At 39.9% G+C, this 20,016-nt stretch overlaps 1 protein-coding gene across 4 annotated transcripts in view; it reads right to left on the bottom strand.

Moving 5' to 3' along the window:
• Window positions 1–20,016, bottom strand: part of ZNF827 (zinc finger protein 827) — a 111,377-nt gene that overhangs the window by 40,648 nt on the left and 50,713 nt on the right. For all 4 annotated transcript variants that reach the window (XR_006165662.1, XR_006165663.1, XM_042796709.1 and 1 more), the window contains one exon: window positions 15,289–15,522. Coding sequence is in view for 2 of the 4 variants with exons in the window: in XM_042796709.1 (XP_042652643.1) it covers window positions 15,289–15,522 (234 nt within the window). In the remaining 2 variants the exon portion in view is untranslated. The remainder of the gene's footprint in view (window positions 1–15,288; window positions 15,523–20,016) is intronic.

The raw sequence follows: 20,016 nt of genomic DNA, 5'->3' as shown, positions 1-20,016 counted from the left end.
TTGGTATGGTAGTCAGGGTGGAGGAGGAAACCCCAATCTGCTCCTCTTCCACTCTCTTTCTCTTTTATGGAAAATTCTAGACAACTATGATGAAGAATTGTTTTGTTATATCTGCATATGCATATGAGAAGAGTATTCTGAGGCCCACGTTCCAAAGTCTGATTTTGTAACAAGCATAGATATCCTCTCATACTTTACAAGGTCCAATAACATTAATGACCAGTTTCCATAAACCCATATCCTTCTCTCCTTGCCTTCTTCTCTGGTGTCCTAGGTGTAGCAAACAAAACTATAGTCTAGAAGCCAATTTGTAGTTCACTTTCTACGCTTGAGATTCCCAGATGTTGCTGAATGCTCTGGTTTGCCTGCAAGGTAAGTGACCAGTTTTTTCTTCAAAATAAAAGCTCTGAAATCTCAAAATCAAGGCTCCAAGATAATTTGTCTACAACACTCCAAATACCTACATAGCCCTTTTGATTCAGACTTTCTTCTGTGAAAAGAGAAGTCAAAGACCTGTAGAATTTATTCTGTTTAGTTTCAGAGAAACATGATGAATTTTTAAATTATTTTCATTCAGAGTGCTCCTGAAGGGATACTTGTATCATGGTAGAACTGCCCAAATATGTGCTGCTTCTGACAGCTGAATGCTGACCAGACATTCTGGAAACAGGTAGCCTAAGACAGACAATATGCCTGGGAAAATCAAGAAAATAAGTAAATGCATAAACACAGTTAAATACCAGAAGGGCCATCCAGGTAAGGAATCATTCCAACAAAAAAAATGTATATTTGATTTATTAATTTTGCCTAAACCTGTACATGTATTTCTGATATCAGCCAAGATACTAAGAACCTTAAGGAAAATCTGATTCTGTTTACTCACAATTAGCACGTGCCCCAAATTGCTGTCTGTGTAGCCTCCACAGCTGGAGTCAAGGGAAAACGTGATTTGAATTGCTCACATTTCATGAGCTGCAGGAGGAAAAGGCAACCCTAGCACCCATCAAAAGAGGCCGTGGGAGAGGGCAGGGACAGGCACACTGCAGCACACAGAGCCAGAGAAGCAGAGAGCTTTGGTGCTGAGCAGATCAGGACCCAAGAGAACAACCTGGTCCCTGTCCAGACTGTGGGGACGCGATCAGATCTATGACAGTGGGCCATCATGTTAACTGGTGCAGGCAGGGGCTGGCCATCCTGATAGCATCAGGTCAGTGATGGAGGCGCTCTGCACAATGAGTTTCCTCGCGTGGAATATTCCTTGCCATCTGTCAAATTTTGCTACATAGAAAGCTCTGATATTAAAAATAAATAAATGAATACCAGTTTGCAAGAAAAAGCTCAAACAGAAACAGTATTTTCTATTAACTTTGGGTCAGAGAGAAGAAAAGGGGCAGGGGGGAGAAAATCCACTAACTTCACTTGATAAATTAATCTGTTGCTGCTCTCTCTGTTTTTTCCCTCCTCTCTAACTCACATCTGATTGTGTCAGCCTTGCAATTTTATTCCAAGTGTGAAAGTTTCAAACACCACCAGGCCTTTTGTTTTCAATTACCCAATACTACAATGAATCTCAGAGGCACCAAAACACAGTTTGGTCATCCCTGATAACATCCTCAAACTAGTCAACTGGATGGTGTCATCTTGTCGTTTCTAGCCAAAGACAAACAGAATCCCTTTAGCAGGAAGGCACATGCATTCCACCTAAAACTAAACTGATGTGTATCACCAAGTCCTTTTTTATTCGCCTCATTTCTCCCCCTCCCCACTTTTCTATTGTTCTTAAGTGGAGAAAAAGTAGCTTTGCTGCCAGAGCTCTTAAAAAAAAAAACAAAACCAACAAAACAACAAAAACCTCAAAGCTAGGCGATAAAAGCCACTTGGATATGTTCCAGGAACAATTTACATGAAGTGCTTTCAATCTTTTCTTATGACCTTTCCTGACCTTTAAAAGAAACATATAAACATTGATAAAAATCTTTACCATCTACGATCCACCAGATACATTTCAGACTCGGGAAATTTTCATAGTGAATTCTCAACTGAAGACAAGTTAGAAATATCATATAATGCATTTTTTGTCCTGTCAAGCACATTTTTTATTGTTGTTTTTTTTATTATTATTATTATTTAAAGCTTCCATTAGCCTCTTATTATAAAGCCACAGAATACTGCATCTGTGTTGAAAAGTGTAAAAATAGCATGCTGTGCATTGAAAGTGAACACAGAACAGCAAAGGAACGCATCAGGTAACACTGCCAATCAAAAGCTCAGGTAACTCTGCAAACAAATGAGTTCTTCAGATGTCTGACAGACCGAACTCTGCACCCAACTGCCAAATTTAGGTGCAGAGTCAAGCTGACCTTTGCTGCTCTCTCTGCTTTTAAAATATTCTTTCTATTTCTGTTCCTGGTCCACACAGTTTAATTCCTTCTCCTGCAAATGCTTTTGAATCAAACTGATACGACCCCAACTAAGGCAAGAGTCAAGCAATACTGATGACCTTCTCTTCCTTACAATCAGCGAGCACTCGAACTGCCCTAACTAAATTTACATATTTGATCATTTCCTTTGACCTTTATCTAACCAGCTGCACCCTTCTGATCTGACAGAATGTCCCTGCTAAATGTGAATCCCGTCATACTCCGATTCCCAAAAGCAAACACACACACACACAAGACTGAAGGAGGGTCTCTATGACAATTTTACAACAGCTAAAGAAAGGGAAACACAGTCAGTCTGTCCCATGAGCAGCAGTCACAGGCATACAACCCAGCTGTGCTAAGATCTTTTGCTAGTGCAAGACTGTAATTAAAGTTATGCCCATAACATTTCACCATACAGGCAGTCAAACTGTAACTTCTTGAAGATTATTTTCCCTTCTGTGGTACAGACAGTTCATTTGTGGAGTAAGGTGATACCCCCTATTTCCTTACACAGGTATCTCACACGGTCATAGCGCAGCTAAAGTTTTTCAAGTCAAGGACTGGTACACCGAAAGGTCTCCTGGTTCAAATAATTAAAATCATTACAGCTTTGGCTTTTTTCCACTTTTGCATTTCTTCTTGAGTAGGTGGGCTATGTTAAACTGAAGTGTATCAGAATACAAAGTTAAGAGACAAGAGTCATTTTATTCGTGCCAGATTTTTATAAAATTCAGACATCTAATTTCTAGCAAAAATCAGCGAGAGGATAAAGATTCAAGTAGCTTTAAAGTATTCAGATCATGATCACCTAAACACGGTCTGGTATTCATTCAGAGCTAACCTGGATGAAGCTCAGAACAGCAGCACAGCAGTGACCGTTGCTCATCTGGCAGAAGATGAACTAAAGCACCTAATCAACTTTTTCTGCTGTTAATTTTGTGATATGGAGGCAGCTTAACAAAATAAGATAAAATTATTGCATACATGGATGTACTATCATCAAGCCACAGAGATGCTGTTTCTTTACAGAACAGTATAACTTTTAATCATCTGATCTATAAAAGCCTCAGTGAACTTCATCCTATTCACATCAAGCGAGACAATTTTCCACATCAGATATGAAAAATGCAGTATTGGGACAGGCTTGTTCCAGGAGGGAGTAATTTCTTGCACAGCTTTCACGTTCTCTGGCATTCACAAGTGCAAGGAATTGCACAGTAGTGGCACGTGCTAAAAAAAACCCAAACCACAATAGAAACATAGAACAGTATTGTGCTACTTAAAAGCTCAGGGTACAGCATTCATCCCTGAAGGCCTGACAGTGTCACCCCAAGGTGTAGTAGTAAGAGTGCCTCTGAAATTTAGTCTTAGACAACACTTCTCTACAGCCTACAACAGAGATTGGCAAGTTTTAGCAAGAGAATATTCTTATTCAAGCTACTTCTCCCAGAAATTTAGGACTACCACAATACAACACAAGTTGTGCTCAGGTCAGCATGTGCCCTCATGGCAACCAAGGCCTACTGTATTCTGGGTCGTATAATCAAACCTGTAGCCATCAGGTAGAGGGAAGAGATTCTTACCCTCTATTCTGTGCTTATGAGACTGCACTTAGAGTACTGTGCCCCATTTGGGGCTCCCCAGTACAGGACAGACACTGACACCCTGGAACATGTTCAGTGGAAGGCTACCAAGATAGTTAGGGGGCTGATGCAAGACATAAGAGGAGAACAGCTAAGAGAACAGGGTTTGTTCAGCCTTAAGAAAACAACACTAAGGGGACATTTTATTGCTGTCAACAACTCTCTAAGGTATAAAGGGAAGGTATAGAGAAGCTAGAGTCAGACTTCTCTCAGAAAGGCACAGTGATACTATAAGAGTTGACAAACAAGTTGGAACATGGAAAATTCTGTTTATATACACAGAAAAAAAAGAAAAAAAAATCACTGTCAGGATGGTGAAATACTGGCACACATTGCTGAGAGAGGTTGGGTTCTCCATCCTTGGACACTTTCAAAACTTGATAAGACCCTCAGCAGCCTGGTCTTGTTGGACCTGCTTTGAGCAAGAATTTGGATTAGATAAACCCTGGAGGTCCCCTCCAAACTAAATTATTCCATGAATCATTGGCACTAGATCAGATCAGCTGCAGCTTTATCTAGCAGAATTTTCAAAACATCCAAGCAAGGGCAACTACAGCATCCATGGGTAACACTAGTTCTAGTGCTGCACTAGGAATTTTTCTTGATGTCCACTCTTAATGTTCACCTTCCAAGCTGCAGCTGGTAGCTGTTGCCTCTTCTTCTACCATCTGACACTACAGAGAAAAGTTTGACTCCCCTGCTTTTCTAGGTTTCCTTCAAGTAGTTGCAGATTGTGCTTAGATCTGCCTTCAGTCCCCCTTTGCCAGACTGAACAGGCTCAGCTTCTTCCATGCCTCCTTGTGGGTCATGAGCCCCAGACCCTTAATCAGGTCTGCTGCCTTCCTCTAGACCATCTGTTAATTTTCAACAGCCCTTTTGAACCGGGAGGGAGCCCCAAACTGGTACAGTATTCCACATGCAGGTAGTAGAAAGGTTAAGAAGCATCAGGGAATCTGAGAAAGGTAGACTGGCCAAACCAAGCTCTGCCCTACCTGAGACAGAAACGGGAACAGCCACCAGAAAAAATACAAGATCAAGGGGATCCTGTATCCTCCCCCCACTAGGCTGAAGGAAGTAGCTTGAAGGAAAGGAGTGAATGGAGGCAAGACCACACTCAGGGTGGCAGGCAAACCCCCTCCTTGCACACCTCACCTTCCCAGTTGCCTCTGTACCACAGGTATGAGGCTCTGGATGTGGAAAGCTGGTCAATGGATGAAGTGGATGATGGTCCATCTACACGAGAGGTGTTGCCAAGATCAGAAAGGCCTACCCCCCATATCACAACTGTCTCCACAAGGAAGAAAAGATGGATTATAGTAGTAGGCAACTCCCTTTTGAGGGGAACAGAGGGTCCAATATGCCAGATGGATCTCCTCTTAGAGAATTCTGCTGCCTCCCTGGGGCCCAGGTTAAGAACATCACTAGGAATCTCCCTTGCCTGGTACAGCCCTCAGACTACTACCCATTCCTGCCCTTCCATGTGGGTGGCAATGAAGCAGCAACACACAGTCCAAGAACGATCAACAAAGACTTCAGGGCCTTGGGATGGTTAGTAAGGGAATCTGGAGCACAGGTTATTTTTTTCTCTCCCCTTCCAGTTGTGGGCAGTAACATCAGAAGAAACAGACAGACCTGGTCTTTTAATACATACTCTGTGGCTGGTGTCACCGCCACAATTTCAGGTTTTTCAATAATGGGGTGGCCTACACTGTACCAGTTCTGCTGTCATCAAATGGGATTCACTTTTCTCAAAGGGGGAAGAGGGTCTTTGCTCACGAGTTAGTGGGGCTTTAAACTGAGCTTTAAACTAGACTTGAAGTGGGATGACATGCCAAGGTTAGAGAGACAGGGTGATAGTGAGGGCCTTCAACCTGTCGCTCTGAGCTGTGCTGGGTACACTGCAGCACACTTGAAGTCTTGCAGAGATGAACCAGGGGGTCCTGAGGTAATAGGAGCCAATGGGGAAACACCAGTGAAATACCTCAAAGGAACTAAGAGATGTTCCTCTAAGAAGGTGACATGGCTGAGCTGAAGAGCCTCTACACCAGTGCACGCAGCATGAGCATCAAACAGGGGAAGTTGGAAGTCGCCATGATGCTAGAAAGCTACAATCTAGTTGCCATTACTGAAACTTGATGGGATGAATCCCATGACTGGAGTGCTTCTACTGATGACGATGGCTGTTCAAAAGGAACAGGTGAGGAAGAAGTGTGTGTGTGGGGTTGCTCTATACATCAAGAAATGGATAGACCATGAAGTGCTGTCTCTGAAGAATAGCCATGAGCAGGTTGAAAGCTTAGGGGTAAGAATTAGAGACCCAGGCAACAGAGAACCTTGTGGTTCTACAGGCCACCTTTTCAAGTGGAGCCTACTGATGAAGCCTTCTTACTCCAGCTACAGGAGGCATCATGTTTGCAGGCTCTCATCCTGCTGGGGGACTTCCACCAACCTGACATCTGATGGAAAACTAGCACGGTGAGCTGTAGGCAATCCCAGAGACTCCTGGAGCGCATTGAGGATAAATTTTTAAGTCATGTAATAGACAGCCCTACCAGAGGGGATGGGATACTAGACCTAATGGCCACCAACACAAGTGAGCTAATCAGTGATGTCAAGAGTGGGGGCAGCGTGGGCTGCAGTGATCAGGCACAGATGGATTTTGCAGTCCTGAGGGGTACAGGTTAGGCAAAGAGTAAAGTCAGGACCTTGAATTTTAGGAAAACAAACTTCCAGCTCTTCAGGGAGTTAGTCAGTAGGATCCCTTGGAAAACCACCCTCAGGAGTATGGGAGGAGAACAGAGCTGGCAGATCTTTAAGGACACTTTTTGAGAGTACAAGAGCTCTCAATCCCAAGATGTAAGATATCAGGAAAGGAAGGCAAGAGACCAGCATGTCTCCACTTATCCATGCTGGTCAAACTAAAGGGCAAGAAGGAAATGGACAGGCAGCGGAAGCAGGGACAGGTATCCTGGGAAGAGTATAGGGACACTTCCTGGTTGTGTAGGGATGGGGTCAGAAAAGCCAAGGTATGGCTGGAACTGAATATGGCAAGAGATGCAAAGAATAATAAGGGCTTCTACAGGTATGTCAGAAAAGGAAGGCCAAAGAAAGTTCTGCACACGGGTAACCCCCAATACCAATACAGGCTGGGGGATGAAGGGCTTGAGAGCAGCCCTGCGGAGAAGGACTCAGGGGTATTGGTTGACAAGAAGCTCAACATGACCAGGCAATGTGCGTTTGCAGCCCAGAAAGCCAACCATTTCCTGGGCTGTATCAAGAAAAGTGTGACCAGCAGGTCAATAGAGGCGATTCTGCCCCTTTGCTCTGCTTTGGTGAGACCCCCCCCTGCAGTGCTGTGTCCAGATCTGGGCCCCCCCAGCATCAGAAGGACATGGACCTGCTCGAGCAGGTCCAGAGGAGGCCGCAAAGATGATCAGGTGGCTGATGCAGCTCCTTTATGAGGACAGGCTGAGAGCTTGTGGTGTTCAGCCTGCAGAAGAGAAGGCTTCAGGGAGATCTTCTAGCAGCCTTCCAGTACTTAAAGGGGGCTTATAAGAAAGATGGAAACAAACTTTTTAGCAGGACCTGTTGCAATAGGAGAAGGCATTATGGTTTAGACTAGATATAAGGAAGAAATGTTTTACAATGGGGGTGGTGAAACACTGGAACAGGTTGCCCAGATTGGTGGTAAACACCCCATCCCTGGAAACACTCAAGGTCAGGTTGGACTCTGAGCAACTTGATCTAGTCCCTGCTCATTGAAAGGGGTGGGGTTGGACTAGATGATCTTTAAAGAACCCTTCCAACCCAAACTGTTCTATGAGTCTGTGCAGCACTCGCCTGCTCTAGAAGGGACACATTAAAGACACTTCTAATCTAGCACAGTCTGCTTTTCACTTTATTTGATGTAAAAATCAAAATAAAGTGCACAGATTTAATCAAAAACACAAGTCATGTAGTAAATATTGCTTTTGCTGATGCAATAGCTGTCCAATGACTTTCCATTACTGAAATCAAATGAATTCTTGTTAAATCATTCATGCTTCTTCCCACCATTTTATTTAAAACCTCATCCTGCAACTAAAATTCTAAGTTGTTCATATTTGCTGAAATGCCCATCAGCTTTACAAATCAACTTTATGAATCAACTCAGAAAAGAAAGCCTTTCCCATATGTCTCATAAATTGGACTTATGTACTAGTTTTCACAATCAAGCAGACAGGGGTAACTAGTGAGTCAACTTGTACTAACTTCAAAAGCTTTTAGTATGGAGAATCAGGCATTTTGTTATGCTAATTGTTCTGATTTGCTAGAAATAAACATGCCCTATACCAGCTTAAATAAAACCTCAGCGATAGGGAACATTTGGCGAGCCCTGAAGGTTCTGCTACAGAGACACAACAAGTAACATCTGACATTCCCTAGGGCGCTGTGCTTGATGCTTTATTTTGCTAGTATTTTTTTCAAACTGCTGTTTTATGTAAGACAATGTCAATGGGCCTTGAATTGATGTAACAGGATCCTGCATTAATAAAAAAATCATAAAATGGCTCCTATTTGTTAAAGTGGAACCTCTGAACTCCCACGTTGCAGAATTTTGCAACTACAGGTTTAGTTTCACAAAAATGCAAGCCAAAAAAAAACAAAACAAAAAAAGATCAAATTAAAGCAATAAACTAATTTGAGTTGTGATACGCATCTGCCACTTCTTCCATTTAAACAGTAGGTTTATGGTGCTTGACTGAAAGACCCTACTTGCAGAGCACAGCCAACCCCTCAAAACACAGATCAGGAAAAATTTGATAAAAAGTCCACGTGTACAGTGAATTGTTATTTTACAACATAATCCAATCTATGCAAGTCTCCCAGCTAAAGAAAATTATAGTCTAGCATTTCTGCAGCAACCTATACCTTTGCAGATAGCCTGGCTCCAGTTCTCCTGTCTTCACAAGCTGACTCTCTAAAGGCAAGGTAGACCACAAGAGGCCCTTCTGCAAATATTGTGCATCCATAATCGCCTGACACTTTGAAAACAAAAATGGACATGCCCACTTCCCAAGGTTTGTGGACACTCTTATCTGGCTGAACATCATCAAGGAATAGCAGTAGAACAAAGGATTAGAGGGTTTGATTAAACTCTTTAGTGACAATTCCCAGAATAAAATATAAAAAACACCCCAAAACCAAACCAGAACACCAAAAGAAGCACATTTGAACCACAGACATTATGATTTCTTATTGTTCCAAATTATCGAATCTTTTAAATTAACATAGTTTTCATTGAATGTCAAGATTATCCTGACATGGAAAAAAAGAAGAATATGAATTGCAATAACTTAAAGGCACAATATAGCATCTACTGAACTAAAAGGTAGGCGCTGTTAAAAGGTACTTATTTTTCTGTGATTTTTGTTGTTTTGTGGGTTTTTTTAAGATCTATGAGGGAAAAAAACCCTCAGATTTTGCAGACTTCCATACTTTCCACCCTACACTTCTCCTGTGTAAGGGCAGTATTTTTTTCACATTTTCCCTGCCTTTGGGTTTAGACATTAATATTGTCATGAAACATGCAAAAATTCACCAACAAAGTAAGAATCCACTACTAGCAGAATTATTTTGGGATTATGTTATTATGCAGATGTCATGGAAAAGCTTATTAAACTGAATGAGCATACCATGGCCTGATAGGAAATTCATGTAGTACAGCATTGGCAGAAGAGTCTCAAAAACGTGAAAATCTGGAACCTGACACACTGCAATAATAAATTTAGCTATCTAGAAGCTTTTATCTTTTTCTATACTGTAGTTAAAACACAGCTTTACTCTAACCATTCACAAGCAATTTCACATTTCCGTTGGTTTAATAAAACAAAAACAAAGACACAACAAAACCCACTTGGCTAGTACCAGGATTTAATCTGGTGATGTGACTTGCTGTCTCTCTAGTTCTCACCAGGAAAAAGTCTCCTTTTTGGATTATACGCTTCCCCGCCTACTTTTCTGGGCTCCTACAGAAACACCTGCCCAAAGCTTTCTAACGAGCTTTTTAGAGACCAAGGAACAAAAGACTTCCCTGTATTTTCACTCCTCTGCCCATTATCAAGGCTCTCCAAGCAGGGATGAAAGCGGTCTTGACAGCTCCCCTGCAATCTAGGTACAGAAACTCTTACGAGGTCCTGACAGCAGCTATCTCCAAAGACAGTCGCCTGGATGAGTGCTTCCCAGAACAGTCCATGAAGTTATGAAAAAGATATATATAGGAAGGTTACTTTCCTCTGTCCTCCACCTCACCCAAAGAATGTAGTAATGTACTTTTTCTTCAGCATAGTAACAATACACCAAAAGACTGCCAATGAAAACCACTAACCCTGGAAAGATTTTGTGACTGTTAATAATAGCTTACTAGCCATAGACTTGTTTTTGTTGTCAATTTGCATTGCTGATGATAGCCAAGCATAAAGCCACCCAAGCCTTAAAATGAAGTAAACCTGACACCAGCTGTCCAGCCACACAGGCATAGATAGCACTCCTAGTTAGCAAAGTTTTTAATCTGATATTGTTATTTATTTCCTCTGGAAGTCTGTGCTGTTGTGACTGGACTGGTTTTTGTATGAGCTAATTTAAAGCCTTCTTAGATAGTCCTTCACCTCGCTCTGCCCTAATGCACAATGTGTCATTTTTGGAATGGGAGTAGCATTGAGGTGTTCTGGCCTTCATCTTATACTAGAATTGTACTGTCATCCTCTTTTCTTTTTCTTCCTCCTTTCAAATAGAAGTTGTAATCCACATGGTTTCAGTTAAATGTAAGATATAATGTCAAAAAAAATTAAATACAAGGCACAAAATAGGAAATTAGCATAAACATTTTCAAGTGGATAAGCAATCAAAAAAAATGAAAAAAAAACACCAAACCTCCTCAATAACCATTTGTGCTGAAAGTGGAATTGCCATGTACATAGGTGATAATAAATGGAATTGATTAAGAATGCTTTTGGAGTCAATTGTATGCAACATTTTACTTCATGACCTTGGCACAAAGAGTAAGTATGCACTAATTGCATCCGCTAATAACCCAAAATTATGACACATTGTTGGTACTGGGAAATTGGTGTATTACAAGAAGCACCATGTGACCTGAGGACTGAACTACAAAAAAATCCAAAGGAACCAAACAGTACAAAGGCCATGCACTTGCTAGTGATAACAAGGGTATGTGCAATGCATACTGATGTATTGATCAGTGGAAGTGGATCCACTGGGGAAAAAAAAAAAAAAAAAAAAAGAGGAAAACGATTAAATGATTATACTTCACAAAGATATAGCTGAAATAAAAGCAAATGTAATTCAGACAACATTTCTAGGAAAGACGGGGACATACTAATGTCATAGTTCAAGGCACTAGGGTAAAATATTACTTATAAAATGCTAGTACCTGGAATAGATTTTGTACACCTCCAGCTATGCATTCATTTTTGGACAAGAAGGCAAAACACTGTATGCTTCTGAAAGATAATACATGCCCAAAACATATCAGCAGAATGACTATCTCACTTTCTGTTGAAATTTTAGACTCAAATATTAGTACGTAAATGAAAACATTTCTTTTAATTTTCAGTTTCCTCTGAAACCTACCATTCAATCTATAAGACTAAATGTATAAAACTGACCAGGGATCACTGGGTGCAGCATTTATTAAACATTCTGAGAAATAAATTAGCTTTTCCATGAAAGAGAACTGGCAAGAATGTAGAAAACTGGTTCAGGTATATTTGAAATACATTACTTCAATTTCTTATAAGTGATTTTGTGCAACATTAAATAGGAATTTTAAAATCTTGCAGGTATGGCGCCCCTCCAAACAGAGATGAGAGCAATTTGCCCCACTCCACTGCCTCCTCAAATCTGTTTGCTTACCACTGAATCTAGTCTCCATCAAGACTCAGTAGTGGATAGAATTCACAGCTCACCTTTGTACATTCACATAAATCGTGGCAGTCATTTTATGTTCTTCTGTAAAATGTAGGTTGAAAGTCTGCACTGAGGTTCAAAGTTTGCCTGTTAACCCCCAAAGACCATTTCTTCCAAAATTATTCTTCTTTCATTTATTTTTAAATAGCAGATCAGTTGTTAGGAAGTTTTGTTTTGACTATCTGGATGGAAATGGGTTTTGCCTAGACATGCCCAAGAGACATTAGCCTTCTTAGCTTGAATAATTCTTTTGAAGAAGTGTGACTAGGTATCAAGTTTGTGAATTGTGAGGTAGAAGACCTGAATCCAAGTGGAATTGAATTCAGTGGCACAGTGGAGAAAAAGCTGATATAAAGGGGCACAGCTTCTCCAGATAAGGTCCAACTCCACCAGAGTAACATACAGGGTAAGGGCCTGATCTTAACTACTGGTTGTGTGCTGCTAGAAGCACACAAGTGTCCCAACAGCTTTTTAGCTTAATGAGAGAGAGCCTCCTGTAGTAGAACTAAAATAGACAGCTGTATGTGATTTTCTATTGTTTCTATACATCTACCTCTACAATAACAACTAGTAAAAGTTTTACTACAGTAAAATATGTTTAGTCTTCTAATTTTTCCTAGCTTCAGAGTAGTTTCTGAGTGGCTGACAAGTCATTTCGTTATAGGGGCTGGTGATTTGCAGTAAGTCTTATAGGACGCACCAGCCCAAACTAGGCTCCAGAGCTGGAGCTTCCAGTACACTGTACAAGCTGAGCTAAAAGCTAGCAACACAGCATCTCTCTTTGGGAAAAGACATTTCCCAGTGAAAAATATAAACCCATGTATCCTTCACATGACAGGAGACAGCAAGGTCTATGTCTAAATCCCAGGAGGCTCCATAAGGCTGCAACAACCGGCAATACTACTGCTCAAGGAATAAGAGAAGCACGTATGTCAGGAATGCAGAAAGCTAAATACTCTTATGTCCAAAATCCCTTGCTGAATTTGCATGCAGTGCAGGTTTTGGTAATTAGCACTGGACAGAAGAAAGTGAACATAACAAAGCAAGGATGTAATCCATTCAGTCTCTACCAAGAATATATAGAGTCTGGAAGGACCTGACTTAAACCCAATTATATAATATATTAAATCTAGTAAGGGCACTTGACTGAAGATTTCCCACAGACAATAGAACATCCAGACATACTTACTCCTTCCCATTCATTTTTTTTGCTCCTTCCAGTACCAGGAAGGTTTTCACTTTCTTCTGAAGAGGTAGCTCAATTGTTTAAGTTCCAAATCATCAAAATGAGAGTGCAGAATTGCTTAAAATAAGCTAGGATGTCAATAGTGATCTCAGAGTATTCTACCAGATAAGTAAACATTAAAAAAAGCACTAAAGAGGCTACTGATCTTAGATATTCCTCTTATATTTGTCCTACATTAAGCTATGTCTTCCTCATTTATGATCATTCCTAATGTTTTCCTCATTTATAGTTTTCACCTTAGATGGTAGTTCAGGAAAGCTCAAGTTGAAAACAGTGTATGTGATAAACTTGGTATAACCCCACCCACTGGCTGATGCAGGAATACCAACTGTGGCAATACTGAGTAAATTCTAGAGTAATTCTTCACCTTCTAATCTATGGATTAACCAAAAAGACCCCTCTCAGCAAAAACTGCTCAATCAGTAAGAGAAATGTTAAACTAGTGTATTTCTTACTACAGCCTTAAAAGACTTCCCAATAGAAGTGACAGAAGACTTGACTAAGATTTTATATATGCCAGATTTCACTCATATAATAGATCTTTAAGGCACAAATATTCCAATATAATAGTCTGTAATAAAACTATTTAAACACAGTCTGTTAGTGCTGAATTCAAGATTCACAATCAAGAACCCTAGTGTTCTGAAGTAGTTGAGAAATCATTACGTTATGGAGCTGTTTCTTTATGAAAATAGTTATATAAATGTATAAGTACCAAGAAAAATAAAGTAATAGGTTAACATTCATTACCAGAACACCATACTTGAATGAGTTACCAGCAGCAACAGTGTACAACTTAATAACCAAATGCTTAATATGTGGGAGTCTGTGGAAAAATTGGGAAATGTCTTTGATCAACTTTTGTACCTAGGAAACACTTTTAGCACCATTAACACAGAAGGCTTGCAAATCAATGATTCAAATTCTGCTGCAAATTAAAGTGTGCAGGTATGAACAGGGGTGAATTAATTACATGTTGGAATTTATGGGGGAGTTCCTACTCAGTTAAAGTCCTTCAGGTATAAATTTGAGCTCACATTCAATGTCAGCAGTATCCAATCGAGCCAAATAATTTCAGATAGGTTTGGCAGGTATTTCAGAAGTTACTAAACTTGTAAGCATTTTTACTGGCACCTGGTGTGAGTTTGGCATACTCAAAAAAATAAAAGTTTTGTCCTGTTTTGGAGAATACTTAAAAACTAACTGATCCAGTTTAGGTGTGAAAATAGGAAACCCAGCCTCCCAGACTGACTTTCACATCTTGGTCCTAAAAACTGAAGTCTATTAGAAGTTCAAAGCCTTTTCATCATTCACTTAACCCATTCCCAGCAGGGAGAAATCAACCCTTTTAATTTCCCTTAAAGTTACATCTTGCTTCTGACAGCTAGACAAAGCATAAATAGCAGAACATACATTTTTATTTGACTCCCTCCAGCTGAAACAGTACATAATGTGTATACACATGCATTCTGTCTGCTTGTCTGGCAGAGGGATGTATCACTAAGGCAATGCAGGCAAGTTCAAGTGGTCTCCTTAACAGCAGAAAGCTGAGACAGTTTACATCTTTACCAATGTATCTTACAAATTTGAGTACAAGATATTGTCAGGAAAAATAAAATGCTTTAGAAGTCATAATTTATAAAGCTATATCAGGTATAGTTCAGCACAGACACACATTCTTATGATGTTAATGAAGTGACATATGTGAATAAATTGGTATTAACGTGTTTTGGTACATTTTAAAAATGACAACATCTAAAAGCTTTAAGGCATCATTTCTTCTGACTTATCCCATAGTCATTAATTTGAAAACCAGAGCACAGATAATTAGATACTATGGCGACAGACCAAACTGAGACATCTTATGTATATAAAGGTGTGTAGACAGATCTTTTCAATCATTCCTTCACTTGCTACTAAAGCTAAACATTCCTTTTGCAAAGTAACCCTGCTAGCATACATAAAAAAAACCAAAACCAAGTTGAATATTATTAAATTAAATATCTACCTGAGAGCTTCATGAGGAGCTCAGATGCTGCCTTGACTGACATGTCCTGCCTCATCACATTTGCCTGCACTTCCTGTGGCTTGAGTTTCTCTTCAGGAATGTTTGGGGCTGAGGCTTCGGATTCCTGGCTGAACACATAGCTGGACTGAGACAAGGCTGAACCTGCAGCTTCTTCATCCTTAGGCTCCTCTTTCACTTTAAATTTAGGAGTCAAGGGCTCTTTTTGATTTGCAGCTGTCAAGAGAAGGAAAGAAGTGAGACATAATGAGGTATGTAATATATAATCATAGAGCAGCTAGTAACAGGAAGAAACCATAACCTGAGGAATGCTAGAGCAAGTACTGGAAGCAAGCATGTCAAACACAGTATTCAAAGATGCTTCAAGAGGTAAACAAACCTCTGCATCTTTTGCACAAAGGTACACAGTTTTGAAACACTAAAACTGCATGTACCAGAGCTCAAGAAACCATCCTTCCCTGAATTTTTTGCCCCTACTTCTCCTAAAAGCATTCCGCTGGTCATTGGTGTGTAGGTATTCTATAGGCTTGATGGAAGTTTCAAACATCATTTCATATGAGGGCAAATTTGGCAAAGCCCAATGGTACTGCATATTGAATTCTTCAAGCATGGAAAAGAGGCAAGAGATGAAGAGTAGCAAGACAGGAGACCTAAGAGGGGAGTAAAAGGGAAAAAACATCAAGTTCTTAGGTCCTAAAAGTTGGTATTTGTTAAAGGAAGAGAACGGGGATTATCAGGAGAAAGCTCTGCACTGGAAGATGCTATTAGAGCACTGTTCCAGGTTTTACATCCATTAAACTTGCTCTCTTTCTTTTTTAAGTATTCCTTTCAAATACTTCATGTAAGCAGCTACAGACTCAGAGAAGGGTACAGAGACTTTGGGGCTGCTTAAAATCTACACACTGAACAATGGCATTCTTGAAAGGTCTTTCTGATATCCCTTGACAGCGGTAGATCCTTTCCACTGTGTTTGGTTGAAGGGATAAAACCAAGAACGCCTCTTAAACAATACTTCCATACCCAAGTAATATAAATTCACAGGCAGACTGCATGACAAACAGGAGGCAAAAGAAGTTGAACTATTTTGCTGCAGCTATTCTTATAATTCTCTATGTCCGACCATTAAGACATACTTCATTCCCTGCCTCACAGTGGCTTTTTCTTCTTCAAAATTTCACTTTAAATACCCAGTAACACACAGCAGATGACTCATTCAGTGCCCCAAACTTCAATGAGTTTACATCTTTCTTACCTCTCTAAACCTCTGTCTCCACAAATACGAAAGATAGAGCACCATCCCCATTTTGTTATAATTCTAAGCTCTCCCCATCTACCACACTACCTCTCCTACATATTTTCCTTCTTCCACATGACAATCCTCTACCTACTCTCCTGATTCTTGCAGATGAGCTCTGTCAAATCTCACTTGGACCACATAAGAAGAATGTACCCCACCATTCCTTTCACAGGCTGCAGCAGGGCATTAAAAGGCAGTGTTCATTGCCTGATGCAGAGAGCTTTTTGTTTTACAAACTCATTTCGTGAACAGGAAAAGCCGAGAAACTGGCATATCACGGGGATGGGAATATCCAGCCGAAGGGGCAGGGTACTAACAGGTCAAATCAACCCAACAAAATCTGGCAACATCACCTGCTTAAGTCTTTGGTCTACTTTATCCTCCACTTCACTGCTTCTTACCTACTCTCCAGCTCCTCACTTTATCTAAGGAAATAAGTCAGGAATCTCCTTCTTAGCAGTTCCTCCCAAAATCTGATTCCTAGAGAATCTGAATTCCTGCATCCCTCTGTGAAGTGCTCACCACACCTCCCAGAGACCTTAGCCCTAAAATATAGGGTACAATTGCAATCTTTAGCGCAAATAGACACCTCTGTTTGCTACTCTGAGCTCCGTTCATTTTCACAGTCCATTGTTTTGTGGTTTTCTTTGTTTTTTTTTTTTTGTTTGTTTATTTTATTTTTTAAAGCTACTACATTACCCTGAAACACAACACTTCCATCTTTTCAGTTTATATTCCAGGGTTGTTTGACTTTTTTCATTTCTTATTGGTTGGCAAGCCATTACCACAAAAAAAGATTAAAGCAAGTGGTATAAACAGTGTACACACAAGCAGCATGTACATACACATCGGCACTATTCACTACTTCGGAAATCAAACTACTTTATGTGTGTAACTTTTAATATGACCTATAAGCTCTTTTACTAGTATTAGGAATTGCTTTTTCCTTTATTTTTTTTAAGAAAAAAAAAAAAAAAAAAGAGCAAAAGCAGAACTATGAAACATTAAAGCATGCTTTAATTCATCAAAATACAGGCTAAGGCTCCCAAATCAATCTTAAGTTTACCAAGGTACTTACAAAAAAAAAAAAAAAAAAAAAATCCATCTATCTTCTTTATCCAGGCCTACAGCTTTCTAGCTTAGTCTATTCTGGGGTTTGACCTGGGATTGTAAATGGTCACCCAAAAAAAAAAAAAAAAAAAAAAAAATAGGGGTGTGTGTGGAGGGGAAAGGCCCAAACCTTCTATGGCACACTACTTTCTGAACTCCTTCTCTTTTAAAACATGTCACTCTAGCTGCTACTGATATAAACAATACCTCCACCAGGAACTGAGTGCGACTGATAGATAGAATTCTGCCTGAACTCTCAGACAATCTGGAGAAATCTCCTTTTATTTTATTAATTTCAAGAAGCTATTAATTCAAATTGTCCCGGAAAATAAAGAAAACATGAGTCTGAGGGAAGAGGTAAAGATGACCCACTGAGAACAGCCATGAAACCTGTGAAGCCAGCTGTTTCTGACCATGAACCAGAGCAGAAAATGATCCAGGTAGAGGAGGCACTATAGACCAGGCCAGCATACACTCCTACCATTTAAAATACAGAGGTGATAATAAACTCACATACATAGTTCAGTGTAAGCTTGCAACCATACACCACGGTCCATTATAAGCAAAGTTAAGAACAATGTAAAAACACCCATACACGATTAGAATCACTGTAACAGAATTCATGTAATATCACAGCCTTCAACCAGAACATTTTTCAGAGTCAGGTGCTATAGCATGAAGTGGCAGACGCCTCATGGATTCTCCTACCATAAGAAGGTGGATCAAAGGGTGTGCTTTGGGAAGAATTTAACATTTATTAAACCCTCTTATCACCAAGCCAAAACTCAGCAGCCAATCTGACCCAATCCAAGGGCAGGTGTCAAGTGGTACCTCTATGCTCTTTATCCCAGAGTATTCTCAAACTCTACTGAGATGAAGACAAGTTCTAATAGCTCATAGTACCAAAAACTCAAGGTAAGTCACATCAGAATTTAAATAGTTTCATGATAGTGACAGACCAAAATGACTTAAACAGGTTATCCATTAAGTTTTCTTCCTTTAGTATATCTCACTTTCCCCTTCTCTCCCCACCCAACACAGTAGCTCTCCGATGTGTGACAGCACATGCTGCTATAAACCACTGCTCCCTCACACTTCCGAGTCTTCCCTCCACCCCAGAAAACAATGATAAAATGATGCTGACAACAAATTTACTAACACAACATCAGCCATAATCAAAATGAGCTCTTAATGAGATCTATATACTCAGTTTGTCTCTCTGTGTCTACAAGACATCACCTATGAGAAATACAACACATGGTCAAGGTCCAACAATCCAAAGGAAGTCCTTAAGATGTGCATTTAGCAGTGTTACATGAAGGGGAAAAGAAACCCAGGCTATTGTTCTTACCTGTTGCTGGTTCTGCCTGCTCTAGTTGCTTTGCTTTTGGTGGAGGATTTAATAAATTAGGAAAGAAGTAGCCTTTTATTTCTTTAATTAACTGATAGCACATTCCTTGAACTGACCACACTTTCAAAAAAATCAAACATTTTAATTGTAGACCTATCACAGTAATAGAAGAGTTATTTACGTCATTTTTCTTCCCCCCCAGAAAGCAAAAACAAATAAAATCAAGCAGCTATTGGGTTGGTTTCAACCCAATTGCTTCAATTAATGGGGCTTTTCCTCCTTCTTGAAACACACTAAGGCAGATTCCAATGTAAATAACACCTAAATAGAAGGACAAATGAAAAAAGGGGGAGGCTGTCCAGTCTATCAGATCCATTCATTAAAACTTGAGGGGAAAACAAAAACACCCAAAAACCAGAAAACAAAACAACCCCAAGACCAATAAAAAATCCCCACCAACCATTGCCTCTGTCCCATCTTGGATCCACAATTATGGGCAAAATTGCTAACACATGGGAAATAGCAACTACAATGCATCCGCTAGCCATATTAGGGAGAACAATAAACAGATGCAAGAAAAAACATTGCAAATACGGAAAATAAAAGTTGACTGAGACCAGTTTTTTTAAAACCCTATGATTGAGGAATCTTTTAAAAAGTAGAACTAGACAAGGATTAAAAAGATGATGTTGAAGTCTATTAAAGTATATTTGAACTTCAAAATTATTACTCCCCAGAAGGAATAACATCTTCTATCTACATACAAAAATAGATACACATACATATACCTAATTTGTATTTAATTTACATTCATTCTGAACTGCAATGACAATAGACAGAAGGATGTGTTGCCTGCAGACTGAATTCAAAAAACCCAGCAATTTCATTTTGAAATACACGGAGAGGAAACAAACCAAACCCACAGAACACACACAACCAACAGGCAGCAGTC

Source organism: Tyto alba, unplaced genomic scaffold (assembly GCF_018691265.1).
Source record: "Tyto alba isolate M040663 unplaced genomic scaffold, T.alba_DEE_v4.0 Super-Scaffold_23, whole genome shotgun sequence".
NCBI classification, from domain to species: Eukaryota; Metazoa; Chordata; class Aves; order Strigiformes; family Tytonidae; genus Tyto; species Tyto alba.
Note: the sequence above shows the minus strand (reverse complement) of the source record. Positions and strands in the feature narration are given on the sequence as shown.